We start from the raw sequence: 25,158 nt of genomic DNA, 5'->3' as shown, positions 1-25,158 counted from the left end.
GTAAAAAGTAAAACAATTTGAAAAATCCCCTCCTCCAATAAAAATTTTAATTGTCCCTTTTTCCCATTTTACCCCCCAAAAATGTAATAAATTAATAAACATATTTGGTATCACCACGTGCATAAATATCCGAACTATTAAAATATAATGTTAATGATCCCGTATGGTGAATGGCGTGAACGTAAAAAAAAAAAGAAAAAGTCAAAAATTGCTTTTTTGTAACATTTTATTCCCCCAAAAATTTATAAAAAATGTATTAAAAGTTTTATATAAGCAAATGTGTTATCAATAAAAAGTACAGATCACGGCGCAAAAAATTAGCCCTCATACCGCCGCTTATACGGAAAAATGAAGAAGTTATAGGTCAGCAAAATAGAGTGATTTTAAATGTACTAATTTGGTTAAAAAGTTATCGATTTTTTTTAAAGCGCAACAGTAATAGCAAATTATGTAATCATGGGTATGCTTTTAATAGTATTGACCCACAGAAAAAAGAAAACATGTCATTTTTACCGTATATTGTACAGTGTGAAAACGAAACCTTCCAAAATTTGCTAAATTGCGTTTTTCTTTTCAATTTCCCCACACAAATAGTATTTTTTTGGTTTCCATACATTTTATGGTAAAGTGAGTGATGGCATTACAAAGGACAACTGGTCGCGCAAAAACAAGCCCTCATACTAGTCTGTGGTTGAAAATATAAAAGTTATGATTTTTAGAAACGAAAACTTAACAATAAAATTTGCCGAGTCCTTAAGGGGTTAAAAGTGAGGAGGAAAAAAGCAAGATGCAAAGGTGTTATAATGCAAACCCGGCCTACGTTTACAGTCCTGTAAGTAAAGTAATGCTTGTAAACCAGATGAAAGTAGAGCTCTTGTGTGGTTTGTGGGATCCTCAAGTAGGATAAGGCAGTGTTTTCCAAACAGGGTGCTTCCAGCTGTTGCAAAACTACAACTTCCAGCATGCCCGAACAGATGGAGACACACTGTTAAACACTAGCAGAAGCTAAGGTATCACACAGGTTTTGACCGACACCCTCTTGTGGCGAAAGGACATGCGCAGAACAGCACTATGCATATGCTGTATACATTGCAGCCAAAGTCCTATGTTTCATATAATTGTTCTGAAAAATTTATCCGATTAAAGACCGATAGTAAAGAGTGAGCAGAGTTCTACTGTGTAGCAGCAGTCACACCACTTCCTGTTAGCTGGAACGCAAATCCCACGTAGCCAAGACGGCGCAGACACGTAGCCATCACTGGTGACGTCATCAACACGAGACAGCGCAGCGGCTGACCCCGGAAGTGTTGTTCCTCACACGTGGTTGTTCGGGAAACCCTGTCAGATGAGGCAGATTGGCCGGCTACAGGGAGTAGTGTCCGCGATGGCCTGTCAGCCTCCGTGTAGAGACTTGGTCAGTAAAGTAGTGAAGCTTCCCGGCGGGTCTAACAGTTGTAGGAACGGCCCGGACAAAGACCTCAAGGGTGAGGAGTATGTTGGGTTTGGGGTAGGACATCTCCTGGATGCTGTCCTCCCATCTTTTCAGTGATCTTCCTGACCTAGGAAACTGTTAAAACTCTCAGGTCTATGTCACTTTTTTCTGTTCTACCCCCCTAGGCTGGAAGGAAATCCTGAATACCTCTGCAGGTGTCCTCCAACAAGGTGGAGTGATTGGTGTGCCCACTGACACCATCTATGGCGTGGCATGCCTGGCACAGAGCTCCCAGTCCATCAGAAACATTTATAACGTCAAAGGGCGCAACGGGACCAAACCACTGGCTATTTGTGTGGGGGCCATTGAGGATATTTATAAGTTAGTAACACCATTAAATCCTTCTATATTGTTGGCTTGCATTACAAGTGTTGCTGTCACAAGTGTTGAGACCCCCTTCGATTAACAAATTGTGTGGTGGTGCACTTCACTCCCTTGCCCGGTATGCAGTCTGACAGATTGCAGCAGGGGGGGGGGGGGCAATTATAAGTCTACTGAGCTTGTCTCCTGCTATAAGGACTGTGCATCAAGCTGGGGAGCAAAGTGTGCAGAACACTTAACCCACCTAGACCTCCCGATCAGAGGGCACTGAGACCCTGACAATCTGAGTGTTTGACGTGTCTGTGACAGTAACTCTTAGCACTGAGACTTGACCAATTTAAGCTTTTTAACATGTCTGTGTGATATCAAAAAGTTATTTAAATGACCATAAGGTGCTGTATTACTGTTTTTTATTTGTAAAAATGTATTTGTTTATTCCACTAAACAGCTGACTAAAGTTATCTAAGGTCTTTTTATGCTTAAAACAGATCCAGCAGTGTCTGGTCCCCACTGCTTTCTGATGTCATCTCAACACAAGTAAGTTCCCACTCAGCTAAACATAGGCTTAGACAGGTCACCGCCTTGACCAGAGATTGGCAAAACGGCACTTCCTTGTGTTGACATGTCACCAGAAAGTGGTGTGCAGCGGGGACCAGGCACTGTCGGATCATTGTACATCATTGAGGCAGGAGAGTAAATAACATTCATCAGAAGAGAGAATCATGCAAGTGGGGCCACCTTTCCAATGGCAGACCTGGCTCACCAAACCCTTATTTTGCTGGTAAGTGGGTGGATACTGCTATCAAGCATCCATGCCATTAATTCATCCAATACAGTATTTTGCATTTTTAGTGGACAGGGATCAGTTCTGTTTAGATACACTTAGCCTCTTTAAAAAAAAAAAATTATTTATCTTGAATCACTTTTTATTTAACATAATTGAAGCCTGTTGTGCATAACAGTAGCACTTTACAGAGCTTTCTTCCAAGATGTCTGATTTTTTTGTTGTTGAATGCAGATATTGTCATGTTAATGTCCCTGACCAGTTACTTCGGGATTTATTACCTGGACCAGTTACTTTGGTGATGGAGAGATCAGATGAACTTAATAAGGAGCTGAATCCTTACACTCCAGTAAGTATAATCAATATTCTGTAGTACTTATGGAACATACTGAATCCATAACACTTGGAATACATTTCTGTGATGTAAATAAAATATTTTAGGTCTCATGAACATTAGTGCATTACAGCTCTAGACAGTCTTGTAGTGTAGGCCCACATTAATGTGTCTATAGATTTTTATTGAAGTATTATTTTTAGAGTCGAATATTTCTATAATGCAGTACCACACTGAGCACCATACACTGGCACAGGCTGTACTTATGTTTCAGGACTCTGTGTCTGTGTGCTTCCATACAACTGTGCACATCATTTAGTGAATGCCCATTGATTTAGAATTGATTGTAGTAAGTAAACCCTTTCTCAAGTTGACTTTGGCTTTATTATTATATATTAAAGGGATTATTCCAATCACTGCATAGGTGATATGTTTCTGATTGGTGGGAATCCAACCACTGGGCCCCTGAAGATCAAGAGAAAGAATGAAGTCGCAGCTTGTATGCTTGGCCACAATTACATTTATTAACTATGGGACTGCCAAAGATGGCAAGTGAATATAGTGGCAGCCGGTTATGTGAGCTGCTGCATTATTCTATTGGGGACAAGAGATCCCTTTTCTCTTGATTGGTAAGAGGCCCCAAAGCTTAGACCTCCATAAATCTCCTACTCCTCTCCAATCCTGCAGATGAGGACTTCTAAATTTTGGGATAACTCTTTAATATGTTCAGCCCTTTAGCATTTTCTTTTAAATATACCAATCATGATTTCTCTACTCTAAAAAAAAAAAAAGTAGCCATTTGTCTTACTATTATTTTTTATTTTTTTTTGCATTGATTTCTTTTGTCTTGTTTACTCCAGCTGGTGGGTGTTCGCATTCCCGATCATGCATTTATCAGACAGCTGGCACAGATCTGCACTGAACCATTGGCACTGACTAGCGCAAACATCAGCACCCAGCCAAGCACACTGTCAGTTGAGGTATTACTTTATATTAAATACTTTGTTATACTGTAAGTTCTACAGATTTAAGTCACAAAAAAATTATTTTAACATATTTTAAAATTTAAAGGGTTACTTAAATCATCTTGTCCGATCGCAGGGGTCCGGCTGCTGGGACCCCTCGCGATCTCAGGGCCCGGCACCACGGTGTTCTGAACAAAGGAAGCTTGGAGCTTCTGTGTTTGTGATGTCACAGCACGCCCCCTCCATTCATGTTTGTTCATGTCTACTCATCACACCCCCTCCCATAGACCTGAATGGAGGGAGCATGGTGTGACGTCACGAACAACGAAACCCCAAGCTTCTGTGTTCAGAATGCTCCTTTGCCAGCCCAGAGATCTTATCCCCTATCCTTTGGCTAGGGGATAAGATGTCTAGGGGCGGAGTACTCCTTTTAGTACTCTAGGGGTACTCCACTGGAAATTTTTTTTTCTTTAAATCAACTGGTGCCGGAAAGTTAAACAGATTTTTAAATTACTTCTATTAAAAAATCTTAATCCTTCCAGTACTTATCAGCTGCTGTATACTACGGAGGAAGTTCTTTTCCTTTCTTTCTGACCACAGTGCTCTCTGCTGACACCTCTGTCCATGTCAGAAACTGTCCAGAGCAAGATAGATTTGCTCCTGCTCTGGACAGTTCCTGACATGGATAGAGGTGTCAGCAGAGAGCTCCTGTGGAGCAAATAGTAGTTAAGTACTGGAAGGATTAAAGGAGTAGTCCGGCGCGCACTTTTCTTATTTTATCCGGTCCGGGCTGCAAAAAAAACAAAACGTTTTCTTGCCTGCCGGTACAGGTGTTCGGACGACGGGCTGTTTGCTTCTTACTTCCTGTTAGCCCAGCACGTCACACGGAGCTTCAGCCTATCACCGGCCGCAGAGATGTCCCACCTCGGCCGGTGATAGGTGTAGGTAGGCAAAAAAAATATTATTTTTTTTATTTTTTGCAGCCTGGACCAGATAAAATAAGAAAAGTGCTCGCCGGACTACTCCTTTTTAAGATTTTTTTTAATAGAAGTAATTTATAAATCTGTTTAACTTTCTGGCACCAGTTCATTTGTGATCTGATATTGCCACATTATGACATTTCCTTATTTGATGTTACATAGAAATGAGTTATTTATTTTACTTTATTGATTGTAGGAGTTTAAAGACTTGTGGCCTGTGTTGTCCCTCGTAGTGGATGGAGGACCTATTGGAGACTTGTCCAGTCCTGAATGCAGATTAGGTTCAACAGTAGTGGATCTTTCGGTTTCTGGGAAGTTTACGATTATCCGACCTGGATGGTAAGTTCACTGATGTCAGAGTATGTCTTGGTTTTGCTATATGCATGTATTTTAATAATTAATTTATTGTCTAACTACTTTGCATACGTTAGTAAAGGCCTAAATATGTAAGACAAAATACAAATGCTTGGGTTACAATCATTTTCCTTGCATGTTGTGTGTAATTTCTAAACAAATAGGGTTAAGTATGTTGCTGGAAACTAAATAATAATATATTGGCATTGATGGTACTGTGGTGCTCCTCTTGTGCTTTGGTATCACAATACAGTCATTGTCGTAAATGTTGGCACTCCTGAAATTTTTCAAGAAAATGAAGTATTTCTCACAGAAAAGGATTGCAGTAACACATGTTTTGCTATACACATGTTTATTCCCTTTGTGTATATTGGAACTAAACCAAAAAAGGTAGGAAAAAAAACTAATTTGACATAATGTCACATCAAACTCCAAAAATGGGCTGGACAAAATTATTGGCACCCTTAACTTTAATATTTGGTTGCACACCCTTTGGAAAAAAAAACTGAAATCAGTCGCTACCTATAACCATCAATAAGCTTCTTACACCTCTCAGCCGGAATGTTGGACCACCAGCAATTTTAACCCCTTAAGGACTGAGCCCTTTTTCACCTTACGGACTGAACCCTTTTTTGCAATTCTGACCACTGTCACTTTAAACATAACTCTGGGCTGTCTCATCCATGTCTCATCACCCCCCCCCCCCCCCCCATGTCTCATCATTTCCCCCTGTCATAGACCACCACTAGACATACAGACATGAAGCATTTAGTCCCTCCCCCACCATCATTTCCCCCTGTCTCATCATGTCCCCCATCATTCTCCCTCATCATCCCCCCACCCTGTCTCATCATGTCCCTCATCATTTCCCCCTGTCTCATCTCCCCCCCCCCCCCCCTTCCATTTCCCCCTGTCTATCATCCCCCCATCATGTTCCTCCTATGGCATCCAGTGTTCTTCAACCTGCAGACCTCCAGATGTTGCAAAACTACAACTCCCAGCATGCCCGGACAGCCAACTGCTGTCCGGGCATGCTGGGAGTTGTAGTTTTGCAACATCTGGAGGTCCGCAGGTTGAAGACCACTCTTCCCCTTTCCTTACTTGTCTGCGCTTCAGCTGTCTTGCGGGGTCAGTGAAGCAGATGAGTGATGTCCTCTCCCGGCTTCTCTGTGCTGCATCACGGACGTCACTTTTCAGTGGTGACTACAGGAAGTGAAGTGATTCCGCACAGAGAAGAACGTAACTCATCTGCTTCACTGACCCTGTAAGCCCCCCCCCCCGCCTGACCTGCCGAAGCGCAGACAGGTAAGGAAAATAAACAAAACTTTAAAAAGCTGGGGAGGGGGGAATGATGAGGGAGGGGGAATGATGAGGGAGGGAAAATGAAAAGTGAAACTCACTTGTCTCCCGCACGATCCACAGGAACTGGTGTGGTGGATAGTGCGGGAGAAAACAATAGTGTAGGGCTCATTTTAATCAGCGTCTCCCGCACTATCCACCACACCAGTACCTGTGGATAGTGCGGAAGAAAAAAAGTGACAGTGCGGGGAGGAGACGCTGCTGGTCACTGATTTAAAGTGGCCGTGCTGTTAATACTTAACAAGCAGACGCTGCTGCGGCCGCTTTAAATCAGTGACCAGAAGACTTATCGGCGTATAACACGCAGGCAGGCTTTTTGCCCTAAATTTAAGTTTCAAAAGTGCGTGTTATATGTCGATAAATACTGTAATTAACTTTCCTTAATTCCTATTAACCTATTGGGGACCAAAGGCATACCTGTACACTTTCGGTATTTCCGATTGCCGCGGGGTGGTGATCAGAACAGGATGCCTGCTGAAATCATTCAGCAGGCATCCCGTGACATCGCACCCCCATGTGGTCTGTATGACCGTCCAATTGCTTGTAGTTGCTGGAGGTGATCTCCTCCCCTCACCCTCCCAATGCCCCCCCAGATCTCCCCTGTGCTTTCCTTGTAGTTGGTGAGCAGAGAGAGAGAGAGAGCAGCACCTGATGTCTGTGTGCCCCAGACCTTACAGGGGTGCTGCGGCTTATGCCCATCTTCTTTTTTTTTTTTTTTTTGTTGCGGGCCGAGCCACCAGCAGCAGTACCGTACCCCTGTGTGTGTGCTTGCCCTGACTGGTAACAGTAATAAATCACTGATCAGCGTTTTTTTTTTTTTTTTTGTTTTTTTTTGGGGGGGGGGGGGGGGGGGTTCAGGCAGGTGTTTTGTTAACCCCTTGTGTCTCCTGCTGCCACTGAGCCCTAATCAGTGGCGCACACAACTGATTAGGTATACTCTCTTTGGCGCAGGGTTTTTTGCGCTAGAAGTACATCCTTAATTTTTTTCTTTCCCCTTATATATATTTTTTTCTTTGTTAGGGGTTGTGTTAGGGTAGGTTAGGGATAAAGTAGAAGCCCCCACACATACACACCCCCATAAAAGTTATGAAATGGCCCGCAGGGTGTTTTCAGCGAAATAGGCATATGCCTTAATTGCCTCTGACCTCTGACACAGAAAACGCCAGTAAGGGCGAGGAAGACCCCACTTTCCTTTTGTCTTCCTCGCTCTCCTCATAATCCAGTTATGATGATGAGCTCCCAAGGCGGTGGAGATGCTGCTCTGCGAGGCCACAAAACCCCCATACAACTGATCCTGTGCCCCATACTAGTACGAGCGACCCTGCCACCACTACTAGTATGCCGGCCCAAGAGGCAAGTCCACTGGTACCCTTTACCGGTGAACATGTCTGGAGTGCCCCAAAGAACTATGAGCCTGTGATTCCTGGGTTTGTTGGCAACCCAGGAATCAACATTGACATTGCTGGCTTTACTGAAATAGACTTTGTGACCGATGGTAGAGCAGACAAACCTAACATTTTGTCTCCGCACACCCAGGCTCAGTTTTGGCTAGGCCCAATGAACGGCACGCCGTCAATGCAGCCGAAATGAGGACATTTTGGGGCCTCGTGCTGTATATAGGCATAGTCAAAACACCCAGTGTCAGGCAGTGTTGAAGTGGGGATGTCCTTTTACCAGCCCCCACTCTACAGTATGGCCATGGCACGTTTTGAGGCCATATGGGAATGCCTGCATTACAATGATAACCCAGCATGTCCCCCATAAGGTGATCCTGCCTATGACTGCCTGTACAAAATCAGGCTGGTCATGAATCTCTTGATCTCTATTGATGAGTGTCTCATTAGTTTTAAAGGGAGACTCGTTTTCCGCCAATATATCCCATCTAAGCGGGTGAGGAATGGCATGTAACTCTATAAACTCTGAGAGAGTACCTCAGGGTACACTTACAGGCTTAGAGTTTACGTGGGTCAAGAGTCATTGAACCCCCAGAATGTGTCTTCCCTCCCCCCCCCCCCCCCTTTTGCACCCACTGCTGGATAAGGGTTACCACCTTTTACATGGATAACTTCAATACTAGTATCTCTTTTTGAATCCTGTGCCACCAGATCCACATCCGCTTGTGGGACCGTGCAGAAAAATCTGACCTATCCTCTCCAGGCACCAATCCCCAGGGGTGAGACCCGTGCCTTTACCAGTGAAAACCGGTTGCTGGTCAGGTATAAGGACAAGTCCTTATGCACACCACAATTCATGGGAATGGCAGCACCCCTGTTGCCTTGCGAGGTACTGCTGCATCGGTCCTCAAGCCCGATTGAATTCTGGACTACAATCAGTATATGGGGGAGTTGATCTCTCTGATCTCTCTGATCAAACCATACAAAAAAGTTGCGATCTACATGGTCCAGGTTGCCATGTACAATGAATTTGTACTTTACCAGAGCGCTGACAACACAGGAGATTTCTCAAGTTCCGGGAGGTGCTTGTAAAGGCACTCATCTTTGGCGATCAGGGGAAGAGGCCCCAAGCACGTCCGGAATGAGAGGTGCCAGGATGGTCTCAGGCCAACACTTTCCAGGTGAGGTTCCCCACACTGGAAAGAAGGGGCGATCCCCACAAAAATGCAGTGTGTTTCACAGGAGGGGGATTCGGAAGGACACCACCACTCAGTGTGACACTTGCCCCGATCATCCGGGCCTCTGCATTAAAAATTGCACACACTTCCATGGAGCACTAAATTTATATTCCTTTTCCCTAATTTTAATTCCCCAAAACTCGACTCCAATGTACCAGTCCAGAGTACAGTGTCTTCACAATTTTAAACTTAAACCCCTTTCCCAATACCCCTGATAATATCTTTTTACCCAATAAAATGCAGGTGCGCATTTGAGGTAACAGAATGGGGACGGCCACACACATATCACATTCCCAGAATGATGAAGCGGAGCATAGGGTTTGGGGCGGGCATCATTTTTACTTATGGCTATACTCTGGGTCATCATTCTGGGTACCTAATTGGCATATTAGTAGGAAAATTGCAATTTTCATTTTTCACAAACTACACTTCATCCATTCCTGGAAAATAAATTGAGGGAACATCCATCTGTTCCAAATCTCCACTTCCCTCCCCTATACACCTTTCCCAGGGGGTGTTTTGTCTGTAATGGGGTCACATGTGGGTGTTTTTTTCTTTTTAAAATGTTCCTCTCAATGTATGTAACTGTCACTTACTGATATGTCGGTAAGAAACATCGGCCTCAAATGTGCAGTGCTCTCTCCTCCCCTGAGCACTGTGCGCATTTTCAGGTAACAGTTTAGGGACAGCCACACATAACAAACATTCCCAGAATGATGAAGCAGAGCATAGGGTTTGTTGCAGGCATACATTTTACTTTTGGTTATGCTCTGGGTCATCCTACTGAGTACACAGATAGCATGTCAGTTGGAAAATTGCAATTTTAATTTTTAACAAACTACACTTCATCCATTCCTGGAAAATACATTTAAGAAACACCCGTCCGTTCCAAATGTCCACTTCACCCCTATAAATATTCCTCAGATGTGTACTCTCCGTAATGTTGTCACATGTGGGTGTTTCTTTTTTTTTTTTCTCTTAATGTATCGAACCGTCAGCTACTGGATTGTCATAGGCTTCAAATGCAAACATAATTCTGAGTCTTGAGCCCTGTTGTGTGCCCACATAGAACATTACATCCACATATGGGGCATTTTACTCGGGAGAAATTGGGCTAAACATTTTTGGGGCTTTTTCTCCTATTTGCTTTGTGAAAAAGCTAAATTTTCACCAGCATTTTAGTGAAAAAAAATCATTTTTCATTTTTACAACCCACTGTTCCAAACACTTTTGTAAATACTCACTTTACCCTTTGTTACATTCCTTAACCCCTTTACACAAAATCAGGTACATGTATGTGGTGATTAGGGATCACGCATCACCACATACATGTACTTGATGGAATTAACTGTCACAGCGCCGCCGGGCGCTGTGACAGTTTATTGGGCTCGGCTGCGCTGCACAGCCGAGCCTCCCTGAACCCGGCCAGGGACCAATCGCAGCGGTCCCCGGCTGGCGATCACAGCTATTGGTCCATCAGTACAGATGGACCAGTAGCAGGGATATTACGGGGGTCTCCTTCCCCTTTCCTCCGTCGCTTCACACAGTGAAGCGATCGGTAGTGAGGGGGGCCCCCGTCGGAGGACACGCTCTGATCCTGGGTTAACCCTGTAAACGTTGCGGTCACTGAGACCGCAGCATCTATTAGTGTAACAGATGCAACGCCTCCTCCCATAGGCTTGCATTGAGGGGGGCCCCCGTCGGAGGACACGCTCTGATCCTGGGTTAACCCTGTAAACGTTGCGGTCACTGAGACCGCAGCATCTATTAGTGTAACAGATGCAACGCCTCCTCCCATAGGCTTGCATTGAGGGGGCGGAGCGTGACCTCACACGGGGGCGGAGCCGTGATGTCACAATACTCTGGCCCCATGATCGGCAGTCATCAGACCCAGAGCGGGCTGATGGTAACAGGGTGCTGCGTGAAAGATCACGGGGGTCCCCAGCGGTGGGACCCCCGTGATCAGGCATCTTATCACCTATCCAAAGGATAGGGGATAAGATGTCCTAGCGCTGGAGTACCCCTTTAAGGTCAAAACAGGCTAAGGAGTGAAGTGTTAAGGGGTGTATTTTCAAAATTGAGATCACTTGACAGGGTCTTTTTTTTTTTTTGTAGATTTCATGTCAGAACCTCTGCCATTGCAGTGCAAATCACCACCTTAGGCCTCAAATGTGCTCTCTCAGTCCTTAGCCCTGTTGTGCACCCACACAGCACGTTACATCCACATATTGGGTATTTCCATACTCGGGAGAAATTGGGCTCCAAATTGTTTGTTTATTTTTTCCCCCCTATAATCCCTAGTGAAAATGAAACATTTGGGTTAATACCAGCAGTTTAGTGTTTAAAAATCTAATTTTTCACTTTTATGGCCCACAGGTTCAAAACCTGTGAGGTGTAAGTACTCACTGTAACCTTTATTACGTTCCTCGAGGGGTGTAGTTTCCAAAATGGTGTCACATGTGGGTGGTTTCCGCTGTTCTGGTACCATGGGAGGTTTGTAAATGCACATGGCCCCCAACTACAATTCCAGCCACATTCTCTCTCCAAATGCCCAATGGTATGTTACCCTACCCCCTAAGGGTACGTTCCCACACGGCGTATTTGCTGCGTATTTGCTGCGTATTTGCTGCGTAGTTTCCTACCCATTGACTTCAACAGAGAAAATAAAATACGCAGCAGCAAATACGCCGTGTGGGAATGTACCCTAAGGGTGTATTCACACATACAGTATCCTATGCATATTTGATGCGCAGGATTTAAAGGGGTACTCCGGTGCTTAGACATCTTATCCCCTATCCAAAGGATAGGGGATAAGATGCCTGATTGCAGGGGTCCCGCTGCTGGGGACCCCCATGATCTTGCATGCCGCACCCCCTTTATAATCAGTCCCCGGAGCATGTTCGCTCCGGGTCTGATTACCGGCAACCACAGGGCCGATGGCGTGTGACATCACGCCTCTGCCCCCGTGTGACGTTGCGCTCCGCCCCTCAATGCAAGCCTATGGGAGGGGGTGTGACAGCTGTCCCCAGCGGCGGGACCCCCGCGATCAGGCATCTTATCCCCTATCCTTTGGATAGGGGATAAGATGTCTAAGTGCCGGAGTACCCCTTTAAAGCTGCATATTTCAATGTAAACTAAATGACTGCATACAGCTTTAAGTCCTGCGCATCAAATATGTGCTGTATACCATACATGTGAATAGACCTAAAGGCAGCTTTTGTTTATTCCCCTGCTGACAGCAGTCACAACAGCTATCTTCCTGCTGCGGCCAGGTAGCTCTTTGTGTCTGCTCATAGTGTCCGATTTTCCGCTATGAGCAGACACACTGTCTTCAGCGGGAAATGCGCCGCAACAAGCGGACACATAGAGCTACCCAGCTGCAGCAGGGAGCTCACTCATGTGTCTCTCATAGATGCATCCACATTGTGAAATACACTGCAGATGCCCTCTGTGTGATTCTACCCTTAAAAGAAAAACTGTCTTTACTACGCATAGCAACCAATCACAGCTTTGCTTTTATTTCATATAGTGTTCCTTAGAAACTACAGTGGTGCTGTGAGTTTCATTTGGGCATTTTTTTTTATTTAATTCCCCTCACCTTGTATCATAGAAACAAAATGGAGCTGCCATCATTTGGTGTAGAAGCTGCTCATCCTGGCACAATAGACATCCAGTCAGTGAGTGTTGTTTAGTAATACAGGGATTTTACCAGGTAAATGCTAACTCAGATGATTTAGCCATTAACATATGCTACAGACTGTCCGATCTGCAGTACAAGTAAGGTTTTAGGTTACAGAAAGGATCATTGAATATTGTAACCTGAATATGCTGTAACTTAGTGGGTCCCTGTATTTAATCGCCTTCTATATTTTTGTCTGTTGCAGTGCTCTAAAACAAACATTGGAAACCTTGAAGAACAAATATGGCATGTCATCTGTGTCCTGACGTCTTCTGCCCTTGGCTGATGATCTTCAAACTGTAGACGGAGACATAATCCATGTGGTGACAGCAGACCAGCACATATATTTAATGCAAGGACGAATGAAGTGCGGTGCCCGAAATCCACGGCATGTCTTGGTGATGTTTTAATCAGTTGGACTTTTTAAACTTGTGATTCTGTTTCAATATGGATGCAAGGAAACATTGAATGCACAAGGAAAATGAATTATTTATTTGAAAGATAAACTGTTCCGACGATGACCTATTTTGTTACTTAAACATTAGAGTATCCGGGTCCATGTATATTACAGATGGGTGCTCTGTTTTTAAAGGACCAGACTTAAGTTATTGTTTAGGCCAGTGTCATAGGAGTATATTTTTGGACTGATATTATGCCGGCAAATCTCAGCCTAACTGCTGGTTTGATTTCCAGAATAAATATTAGGATATATACGTTGGCACACTAGATTTATTGTTGGGCTACAATTTGCAGATGTAATACAGGCATGTTTTGCTAGTCTGAAATCCCCCATAAGGATTTTTTTTTATGATTTTAAAATTGAACTAGAATTTCTTAAAGAATTGTTTTCAGCATTAGGATTTTCCCCATTTTTTTTTTCCTTTTCATTTCAAAATACTATAGATGCAGACCATACGTTTTTGCTTGTAGTTACAGGCATGAAAGGTAACTTGCTGCTGCTAAACTCAACCAAACTTTTCAGCTAGCAACTTTGACAATGTTTGTTATCAGTTTAAGTGTCTGGTACAGTTTCATGCATACTAATGCATGCCAGCCTTCCAATAAATTGTGTTTGTAAAATAAAAATCTAAGTATTCGTGTTTTGACTTTTCAGGTGCCACTTACAGGTGTGATATTCTAAAAGGGAACAACACTATGGTATTGCACACCTACCGGAAGGGGTGCACAGTGAAAGGAATCCTAAGGAACTCTGTGAAATTAAGTATATTTACAAGGAAATATTTTAGGCATATGCAATCATACATTACGCTGAGAGGGCAAATGACTGCCCTCTGAGAGCATGATGCCAGCTAGAAGACTGTTATCAGAACCATTATTTCTTTTCTTTATAGGAACATATACATGCACTGAAGACATCAGTGTCCAAGGAACAGGCAAGATAGGAAAACAAATGGGTATACAAGTATTAAAACAAATAACCACTTAGAGTAATCAAAGCTGGTAGCTATTAAGATGTGCAGTATCATAAGGCACTAATATTTTTAGCAATTTTGTTGTGGGAAACGGTAGCGAAAAAAATTGTGGCCGATATTATTACTGAAAATAAGAGTGTAACTAACACATGTACACAATTTTAATGCTGCATGAACCCAGTGTTAGGTTTCAGGGATATGTCTTATTCCAGGACTTATTGTATAAGACCTTTTACAGTTCTCCAGAAAGGCTTTATGAGGGCACAAGCCAAGAAAAGGTGTGTAAGTGCCTCCCGAGCTGCTTTACATACTGCGGATATCCATATTCAGCACCTAAGGTGCACCCAGATACTCTTTCCAGTATAGAAGAAATAAAGATCATCACCATAGTTATTACCATCATACTGTTACTGACAAAAACTGAGACCAATATTACCAATAATACCAGTACAAAAAACTGAAATGGTCAGCACATCCAAACAAAATGAAATACATGCTAGGTGCACACTGCTAGCTTTGTGTGTTACTAGTAAGGGACAAATACTACCACCATTACTACTAATGCAGCTATAGTGTTACTTAACACCTTAACCCCTTCCCGCCCTTGGACGCATGCATACGTCCAAGTTGCTAGCTTGTTAGTGCAACTGGACGTATGCATACATCCTAGCCATCTCCTTCTCTGCGCTGCAGGAGATCGCCGGCGGGACCCGGCTGTCAATCACAGCAGAGGTCCCGCCATGATCATGCAAGTCCCAGCAGCATTAACCCAATAGATGCCGGGATCAGGCCTGATTACAGCATCTACGGTGTTGACGGGGAGGGTGCTCCCCCTGTTCACCAAGGTGGCGCCGCGATACGATCCCGGTCGCCGTTTGTTATTATGGTAGCAGGAGGTCAAATGATGACCTCCTGTATGCCTGCTACGGAAGCATGCTGTCGTGTGTACAGCTCATCAGGTCGTACAAATGTATTGCAGCATAGTATAACCTGTACAAAGTGAAAAAAAACTATAAAGGTTCTTCAATAAAAGTATAAAGTGTAAAAAAATAAATAAATAAAAATAATAAAAAAAATGCCCCTTTCTCAATAAAAGCCCTGTTTTATCATTAAAGAAAACACAAATCATATACACACTAGGTATTGCCACGTCCGTAATGACATGTTCTATAAAGTTATATTGTAAATTTATCCTGCACGGTGAACGCGGTAAAAATTTTGGTGCAAATAGCAGAATAAAAAAGATTAAAAGGTAGCATATATCGCAAAAATGATACCAATAAAAAGTACAGCTTGTCCCGTAAAAAATAAGCCCTCACTCAATGGCGTCGGCCGAAAAATAAAGTTACAGTTGTCGGAAAATGAGGGGAAAAAAGAATTTTGCTCAGAAAAGGGAAAATAATATAAAAAGCTATATATAATGGGTATCACCATAATCATACCGACCCACAGAATAAATAGAACACCACTTTTACTGTGTATTGAACATCATAATTTTTTTTTTTTAAAGCCAGATATTTTCCAGTCCTTTACAATATTTTGGATTTTTTTTGTACAAAAAATGCTGCACGTGTAAACAAAAATGCACCACTTATATAAAGTACAATATGTCACGAAAAAACTGTCTCAGAATCACTCTGCTCAGAAAAAACATTCTAAAGTTATTACCATTTAAAGAGATACATGTCAAATAAATAAAAAAAAAATGTAAAAAGCCCGGTAATTAGGGTTAGAGTTGAGCGAAGTTAGTGATTCGATTCATCACAAACTTCTTGGCTCGGCATTTGATGACTTATCCTGCATAAATTAGTTCAGCTTTCAGGTGCTCCGGTGGGCTGGAAAAGGTGGATACAGTCCTAGGAGACTCTCTCCTAGGACTGTATCCACCTTTTTCAGCCCACCGGAGCACCTGAAAGCTGAACTAATTTATGCAGGCTAAAGTCATCAACTACTGAGCAGAGAAGTTTGTGATGAATCGAATCACTGTAACTTCGCTCATCTCTAATTAGGGTAAAAAATGGGTCTGTCCTTAAGGGGTTAAGGACCGCTCATGTGCTACAACAACACAGGATCAGTGGCTGACCAAACCCCTCCCCGACCCCCCCCCCCGGTCATAGCCGGCTGGTCCCAGCGGCTATCGGCGATTGCGGTGATGCTCGGCATTAACCCCCTTAGACGCGGTGATCAGTTCAGATCAAGTTGATTGCTGCTTCTAAAATGAAAATAAACAGTTCCTGGCAGCTCAGTGGGGCTTTTTGGGACTGCTGCGGTGAAATTGCGGGGCCCCAAATAGCTGTATGGACAGGGTAGGGTCCCTACCTGCCTCCATCTCCGTTCGATCAGCACACTGCAGCTCCATGCCTGTAATTCAGGCTGGAGCAGCAGAGAGCTTATAACACAGATCAATGCTATGCTATAGCATTGAACAGTGTATGCAATCAGAAGATTGCATGTAATAGTTCTCTATGGTGACAAAAAAAAGTTAAATGTGATTTAACCCCTTCCCTAATAAAAGTTTGACTCACCCCCCTTTTACCATTTAAACCAAAAAATGTAAACATAAATAAACATATGTGGTATCTCCACGTGCGTAAATTTCCAAACTCTCAAAATATAACTTTGAGAATTCAAATAGAGAAAACAGACATGGTCGCACATCCACAACATACACAATGATCTAAGGCTTCTCAGCAACATTTATTAAACTAACAGGTCGTTAATGTTCCTTTATGATCATGAAGTGCAATCCCGGCCACCTGTAAGTAGCAGGTCCTTAACATCCCTAGCATAAAATGACGTAGCACTAAGCGCTGACCACTGCCGCCGCAACACCAGTGCTCACAGGGGGATCGACCCACTGGCAGAGCAGCCCCAATGCCACTCAAACCAGTCCCAGGGCCGTGCCTTCCCACAGACATGGCTCTGCGGCAGCAATGGACGCTGCACAGCAGCATGTAAAAGCTCACTCGCCAAGTGCTCCCAGTCGGAGACTGGAAGGTAGCCAGAAAGAAAGGGGCACTCTGCAGCTTTCTGCTTATTTATATATGCCTGGGCTGAGGGGGAGGGGCAATGTGCTGACCAAGTAAAAAAAACAAAAAAAACTGGGAGCTTGTACACCTTGTTCACACTGGTTTGGTGCTGTGCGGCGTCCATTGCTGCCAAGGCACAGTGTCTGTGGTGAGGCGTGGCATTGGTGCTGCTCTGCCAGTGGTGGTCGTTCCCCCTGTGGGCACTGGTGTTACGGTGATGGTGGGCGCCGCTCAGTGCTACGCCATTTTATGCTAGGGACATTAGGGACCCACTACTTACAGGTGGCTGTGATGTGGCTAGCTTTAGTTTTATACATTTTTATTAAGCTTTATTAATGTTGCTGAGAAACATTAGATCATTGTGCATGTTGTAGATGTGTGACCATGTCTCTGTTTTCTCTATTTGAATTCACATCTAAAAATATAATGTTAATTACACTGCACGGGCAATGGCGTATACGTAAATAAGGTGTCATTTTTACCAAAAAGTGCACTGCGTAGAATCGGAAGCCCCCAAAATTTACAATTTTTTTTTTTTTCAATTATGCCCCACAAATATTTTAAACAAAACAAAAGTGCAAAAATGAAAAATGGCCCGGTCATTAGGGGTTTAAAAAAAAACCTATACAAAACCGTAAATAATATTCCTACATACATTGACAATATAGATACCAGCAGTACACATGATCTGATCTGTATACCATATAGGTGGTTACAGTTTAATATAATGATTCCCTTTCCGATCAGAGTCGTCCTCTTACTTTTCTTATCCCTCCAGATCAGACTGCCATGTTGACTTCTTCCAGCCAGAACTCTTTAGCATCTGCATGACAAAGATTTTTCCAGTGCCGTCTACACAATTTCTCCATCTCTAAGCTCCCAAACTGTAATAATGCCCCCTGTACTTTTAGTGACGTCATTAAAGGTTAAGTTTTAATTCCATGTGCCACAGTAGTTAGTTCCTTTCTAGGTAGTGCCCTCCCCAAATAGGTAAATGCATCCTTGGGTAGATTAATACACCCAACTGGGTAAATATGTTGGCAGGTAGTTGGGTAACGAAGTATGTAGATAGATAACTAACTAACTAGGTAGTTATTTAGCCAGGCAGGTAGATAACTGCCTAGTCTACTCTACAGGAACATTACATTGATCTAGGATTCAGTAGTGTGCTGTTATGATCCAGCACTTGGTACAGGCTGAATAAATGGTTCTGAATCAATGAATTAATGACAGATATTAAAGGTGTATTCCAGGATAAAACTTTTTTTTTTTTTTTTTTTAGATTAACTGGCTCCAGAAAGTTAAACAGATTTGTAAATTACTTCTATTAAAAAAATCTTAATCCTTCCAATAATTATCAGCTGCTGAAGTTGAGTTGTTCTTTTCTGTCTAAGTGCTCTCTGATCACACGTGTCTCGGGAGCTGTCCAGCGTAGAAGCAAATTCCCATAGCAAAGCTATTCTGCTCTGTGCAGTTCCTATGGGAATTTGCTTCTACTCTGGACAGCTCCCGAGACACGTGTCATCAGAGAGCACTTAGACAGAAAAGAACAATTCAACTTCAGCAGCTCATAAGTACTGAAAGGATTAAGATTTTTTTTAATAGAAGTAATTTACAAATCTATTAAAAGTAAATGGGGCTCAAAGGTCAAAGATATCTGGTTTAGAATAATTTGTATTTATTAATATAGAATGAAAAATGAATTAAATAGGGAATGCACAGGGCCCTTGTACTCCCCTAATTAATTTAATACACAGTAAAATATATAATAATCCCAATATAAAAATAGCAACTAAAAACTAAAATTAAATATAAACTAAAAATAACTGTAAAATTATTCTGCGATTTGAGCCTGTGTGATCAATATGGCGATCTACTAATCCTGTAGAAAAGCACAGTGCAAATGTTCATTCCTGTTCTCAGAGCTCTTCAATAAAACAGATACAATGTAGCAGCTGCAGATAACGGTAAGTCAATTGGTATTGTATCTGTCCAACCAGTGGCAACTAAATTCCACCGATATAGTGATACAATATAGCGCTTTGTGTATAGTCGCTTAAAATCGATCTTTAAGTATCTCTGTATATACCGCAAAATATCAAATCAACCAGTTGGCAATAAACTCCATAAAATGCTCACCGCTCCCGGGATACCATGGATCTCCCTTCGGTGTAGTCCTGTGGACCGGCTGTATAGCGTATTTCGCCCGGTGACTGGCCTCAGTCAGGGATCGTGCTGCTGGAGTCTCGGCCGACTCCTAAGGGCGCAGCACTTGGTGGTGGGCACCGTTTGGGGGGACTGCAGCGCTGTCAAGCGGAGTCCCTAGGTCAGACCAACTGGGAATGAAGGCGGTCAGCAAGCATCGAATCCTTGTTGTAGATAGCCCGGTTAGCTTTATACTTGTGATTAAAGTAGCGGTTGGATGCGGTATGCAGAGTGAATAATCCGGCGGCGTTCCTCGTGCACAGGTCGCACGCTCGGGAGATAGCGCACTGTAACAAATGTCTTGGATCTGTCGGATGATCGCTAGTACTGTTAGGCAGATGTTCTATATTGGCAGGCTCAATATCGCATATTTAGAATCGCTGGACGCGTTTCAAAACCATCCTCGGTTTTTTTCTTCAGCAGCGGAACGTGAGAAAAAAGAAGAAAAAAACGAGGATGGTTTTGAAACGCGTCCAGCGATTCTAAATATGCGATATTGAGCCTGCCAATATAGAACATCTGCCTAACAGTACTAGCGATCATCCGACAGATCCAAGACATTTGTTACAGTGCGCTATCTCCCGAGCGTGCGACCTGTGCACGAGGAACGCCGCCGGATTATTCACTCTGCATACCGCATCCAACCGCTACTTTAATCACAAGTATAAAGCTAACCGGGCTATCTACAACAAGGATTCGATGCTTGCTGACCGCCTTCATTCCCAGTTGGTCTGACCTAGGGACTCCGCTTGACAGCGCTGCAGTCCCCCCAAACGGTGCCCACCACCAAGTGCTGCGCCCTTAGGAGTCGGCCGAGACTCCAGCAGCACGATCCCTGACTGAGGCCAGTCACCGGGCGAAATACGCTATACAGCCGGTCCACAGGACTACACCGAAGGGAGATCCATGGTATCCCGGGAGCGGTGAGCATTTTATGGAGTTTATTGCCAACTGGTTGATTTGATATTTTGCGGTATATACAGAGATACTTAAAGATCGATTTTAAGCGACTATACACAAAGCGCTATATTGTATCACTATATCGGTGGAATTTAGTTGCCACTGGTTGGACAGATACAATACCAATTGACTTACCGTTATCTGCAGCTGCTACATTGTATCTGTTTTATTGAAGAGCTCTGAGAACAGGAATGAACATTTGCACTGTGCTTTTCTACAGGATTAGTAGATCGCCATATTGATCACACAGGCTCAAATCGCAGAATAATTTTACAGTTATTTTTAGTTTATATTTAATTTTAGTTTTTAGTTGCTATTTTTATATTGGGATTATTATATATTTTACTGTGTATTAAATTAATTAGGGGAGTACAAGGGCCCTGTGCATTCCCTATTTAATTCATTTTTCATTCTATATTAATAAATACAAATTATTCTAAACCAGATATCTTTGACCTTTGAGCCCCATTTACTTTTAATATATTGTCCCTATTTTTTACACCGTGGGTATAGGTGTTTGTTGGGTTGCTCGGGTCTTTAGTGACGGTCAAATAGACAGGAGCCTCTCCATTGTGTTCATATTAATTTACAAAACTGTTTAACTTTCTGTAGCCAGTTGATATATATAAAAAAGTTTTTTCCTAGATAACCCCTTAAGGACTGAGCCCTTTTTCGCAATTCTGACCACCCTCGCTTTACGAATTAACGCGAAAACGCTTTTACCGTATATTCTGATTCTGAGAGAGTTTTTTCGTGACATATTCTACTTTATTTTGGTGGTAAATTTTCGGCATTACTTGAATCCTTTTTTGGTGAAAAATCCCAAAATTTCATGAAAATTTAGCATTTTTCTAACTTGAAGCTCTCTACTTGTAAGGAAAATGGATATTCCAAATACATTTTATTTTTCTTCACAAATACAATATGTCCACTTTATGTTGGCATCATAAAATTGACATATTTTTGCTTTTTGAAAAAATTAGAGGGCTTCAAAGTAGAGCAGCAATTTTCAAAAAATTCATGAAAATTGCTAAATCTGAAGGGACAGATGTTACAGAACTACAACTCCCAGCATGCCTGGCCAGTCCAGGCATGCTGAGAGTTGTAGTTTGGCAACATCTGGAGGGCTACCGTTTGGGCACCACTGTAACAGTGGTCTCCAAACTGTGACCCTCCAGATGTTGCAAAACTACAACTTCCAGCGGGGGATTTCTCAGGACCCCCCTGTGCGATGTGCCGGGGTGCCTGCTGAATGATTTCAGCAGGCATCCCGATCCGGTCCCCAATCGGCTAGCGGCGGGGACCGGAATTCCAACGGGCGTATGCATACGCCCCACGTCCTTAAAGACTCGGGATGCAGGGCGTATGCATACACCCGGCGTTCTGAACAGGTTAAGGTAAAGTCTGGCAGGGTTTTTTTTTTTTTTTTCATAGGCTCGAAATCTGATAAGGTCACAGGCATCTGTCATGTCATTCTTTGTTCAATCTTGGTGATCATGCTGCCTTCTGATACTAATAATATCATGAACAATAATAATAATTCATATTTAAGTTTCAAAAATAACAAATATTAACCTCTTAAGAATGAATGAAACAGAATGCCTGCTGAAATCATTCAGTAGGCACCCTGTGCCAACGCCTGGGGGATCCTGAGACAGAATCAATTCCCCCAGAAGGGATAGTAGTGAGGTGGCAGGGGTGATACCCCTCCTATTGGTTGGTCAGAAGCGACCGACCAAGAGCAGATCGGGGGCGGGGGGTTAAAGTTCAGTTCCACTGCTCTGCCCACCCATGGGTGTCTGGGCAGAGCAGGAGAACAGTAGGAGCAGCGGGTGGTGGCGGCATTACTCGTCCAGGCGGCAGAGTGATGCGGTGAAGATCCTGGTGAGTGGCCTCTGAGTGATCTGAAGGACCACAGATTGGAGATCACTGCAGAGTGATCTCTAAACTGTGGCCCTCCAGATCTTCCAAAACTACAACTCCCAGTATGCCCAGACAGCCGTTTGCTGTCTGAGCATGCTGGGATTTGTAGTTTTGCAAGATCTGGAGGGCTACAGTTTGGAGATCAGTGTGCAGTGATCTCTAAACTGTGGCCCTACAGATCTTGCATAACTACAACTCCCAGCATGCCCTTCGTCTATCAGTACATGCTTGGGAGTTGTAGTTTTGCAACAACTGGAATCACACCGGTTGGAAAAGACTGAGTTAGGTAACAGAATCTAACTCAAGGTTTTCCAACCAGTGTGCCTCCAGCTGTTTCAAAACTACAACTACCAGCATGCACGGTCTGTCAGTTTGCAGAGGTTTGCGCACCCTCCCCCTATGTGAATGTACAGGGTACATTCACACAGGCGGGTTTACAGTGAGTTTCCCGCTGCAAGTTTGAGCTGTGGAAAATTTTCCGCCACAGCTCAAACTCCAAACAGGAAAATCACTGTGAACCCGCCCGTGTGACTGTACCCTAAAAACTCTACACTACACTAACACAAAATAAAGGGTAAAAACTACATATAAAAAACCTTACATTGTCCTCCCCAATAAAAATGAAAAATGTATCGTACGGCAGTGTTTCCAAAACGGAGCCTCCAGCTGTTGCAAAGCAACAACTCCCAGCATTGCCGGACAGCCATTGACTGTCCAGGCATGCTGGGAGTTTTTCAACAGCTGAAGGCACCCTTTCCACCCCTATGCAACTCCCTAATCTAGGCCTCAAATGCGCATGGTGCTCTCTCGCTTTGGAGCCCAGTTATATTTCAAGGCAACAGTTTAGGGCCACATATTGGGTTCTTTCGTACTCGGGAGAAATTCTGTTACAAATTTTGGGGGGCTTTTACCCCTTATGAAAAGGAAAAGTTGGGGTCTACACCAGCATGTTAGTGTAAACAAATTAAATTTTTTACACTAACATGCGTGTGTTGCCCTATACTTTTCATTTTCACAAGAGGTAAGAGGAAAAAAAAGACCTCAAAATTTGTAACCCCATTTCTTCTGAGTAAGGGAATACCCCATATGTGGATGAAAAGTGCTCTGCTGGTGCACAACAAGGCTCAGGAGTGAGAGCGCACTATGTACATTTGAGGCCTAAATTGGTAATTTGCACAGGGGTGGCTGATTACAGCGGTTTTGGCATAATCGTGAAAAAACAAACACCCACATGTGACCCCATTTTGGAAACTACACCCCTCAAGGAATGTAACAAGGGGCACAGTGAGCCTTAACACCCCACAGGTGTTGAACGAATTTCTGTTTAAAGTTGGAACGTGAAAATGAAAAATTTAATTTTCTTCATTAAAATGCTGGTGTTACCCTAAAAATTTTTTTTTTCACAAGGGGTAATAGGGGAAAAAAAGTGTAACCCCATTTCTTCTGAGTAAGGGAATACCCCATATGTGGATGTAAAGTGCTCTGCTGGCGAACTACAGGGCTCAGAAGAGGAGGAGTGCCACTGGGCTTTTGGAGAGAGAATTTGGCTGGAATTGAAGGCCATGTGTGTTTACAAAGCCCCCATGATGCCAGAACAGCCGAACCCCCCACATGTGACCCCATTTTGGAAACAACACCCCTCATAGATTGTAACAAGGGGTGCAGTGAGCATTTAAGCCCCACAGGTGTCTGACAGATGTTTGGAACAGTGGTCCGTGAAAATGAAAAATGAAATTTTTCATTTGCACAGCCCACTGTTCCAAAGATCTGTCAAATGCCAGTGGGGTGTAAATGCTCACTGCACCTCCTTATTAAATTCTGTGAATGGTGTAGTTTCCAAAATGGGGTCACATGTGGGGGGATCCACTGTCCTGGCAGCATGGGGACTTTGTAAACGCACATGGCCCCCGACTTCCATTCCAACAAAATTTTCTTTCCAAAAGCTCAATGGCACTCCTCCTCTTCTGAGCCCTGTAGTTCGCTTGCAGAGCACTTTACATCCACATATGAGGTATTTCCATCCTCAGAAGAAATGGGGTTATACATTTTAATGGGCTTTTTCTCCTATTACCCTTTGTGAAAATGTAAAATTTGGGGTAACAAAGCATTTTAGTGAACAAAAGAAAATCTAATTTTTCATTTTCACGTCCAACTTTAGTGAAAATTCTGATATTTTCATGTCTTATGTCTCTTAGGGGCAGTTTGGATCAGTTCAGATCAGCTCCTTCTGCTATCTGCTTATACTCGTGCTTCTGGGTCCTACAGTCCAACTGTTATGAGTGTTAGGGTCAGTTTTGCAGATTAGGGAGATTTTCAGGAATTGCAGGGGCCAGCGGTGTGCAGTATTAAGGTCAGTGAAAGATCTAGCAAAAGAGCCATTACAATCCCAGGGTTAAACTACAATACAATATTGAATAAGGTAAGATTTGTGTTAGAAATCATTTCTATTAGTATGTATGCTAGGGGTGGCCAGATGTGATCAGTATGGTATTTATTTATTGCTGTTATGTTTCCTTTTTATGGATGTACTAAATAAAATAGAGATATATATTCTCAGCTCACCCTCTGACCTTGGAACTAGACCCAGTGCAAAGATACCACGGTGCAGTGGAAAGCAGGATACAATCAAAGAGAAAAAGTCCAGCGCTTGTAAATGAAGCTGATAAAAAGACTTTATTAATCCCTTTAAAACATCATCTTACAGGCAT

General features: G+C 43.1%; 1 protein-coding gene across 1 annotated transcript; it reads left to right on the top strand.

The window, feature by feature from the left end:
- Positions 1-1,274: 1,274 nt before the first annotated feature.
- Positions 1,275-13,421, top strand: YRDC (yrdC N6-threonylcarbamoyltransferase domain containing). Its single transcript, XM_056557097.1, has 6 exons — positions 1,275-1,484; positions 1,618-1,813; positions 2,832-2,946; positions 3,792-3,911; positions 5,073-5,215; positions 13,106-13,421. The coding sequence occupies exons 1-6, from the start codon at positions 1,346-1,348 to the stop codon at positions 13,164-13,166; spliced, it is 774 nt and encodes a 257-aa protein (XP_056413072.1). The 5' UTR covers positions 1,275-1,345; the 3' UTR covers positions 13,167-13,421.
- Positions 13,422-25,158: the final 11,737 nt, after the last annotated feature.

Source organism: Hyla sarda, chromosome 2 (genome assembly GCF_029499605.1).
Source record: "Hyla sarda isolate aHylSar1 chromosome 2, aHylSar1.hap1, whole genome shotgun sequence".
In the NCBI taxonomy this organism is placed as follows: Eukaryota; Metazoa; Chordata; class Amphibia; order Anura; family Hylidae; genus Hyla; species Hyla sarda.
This window is presented reverse-complemented; position numbering and strand designations above follow the sequence as displayed.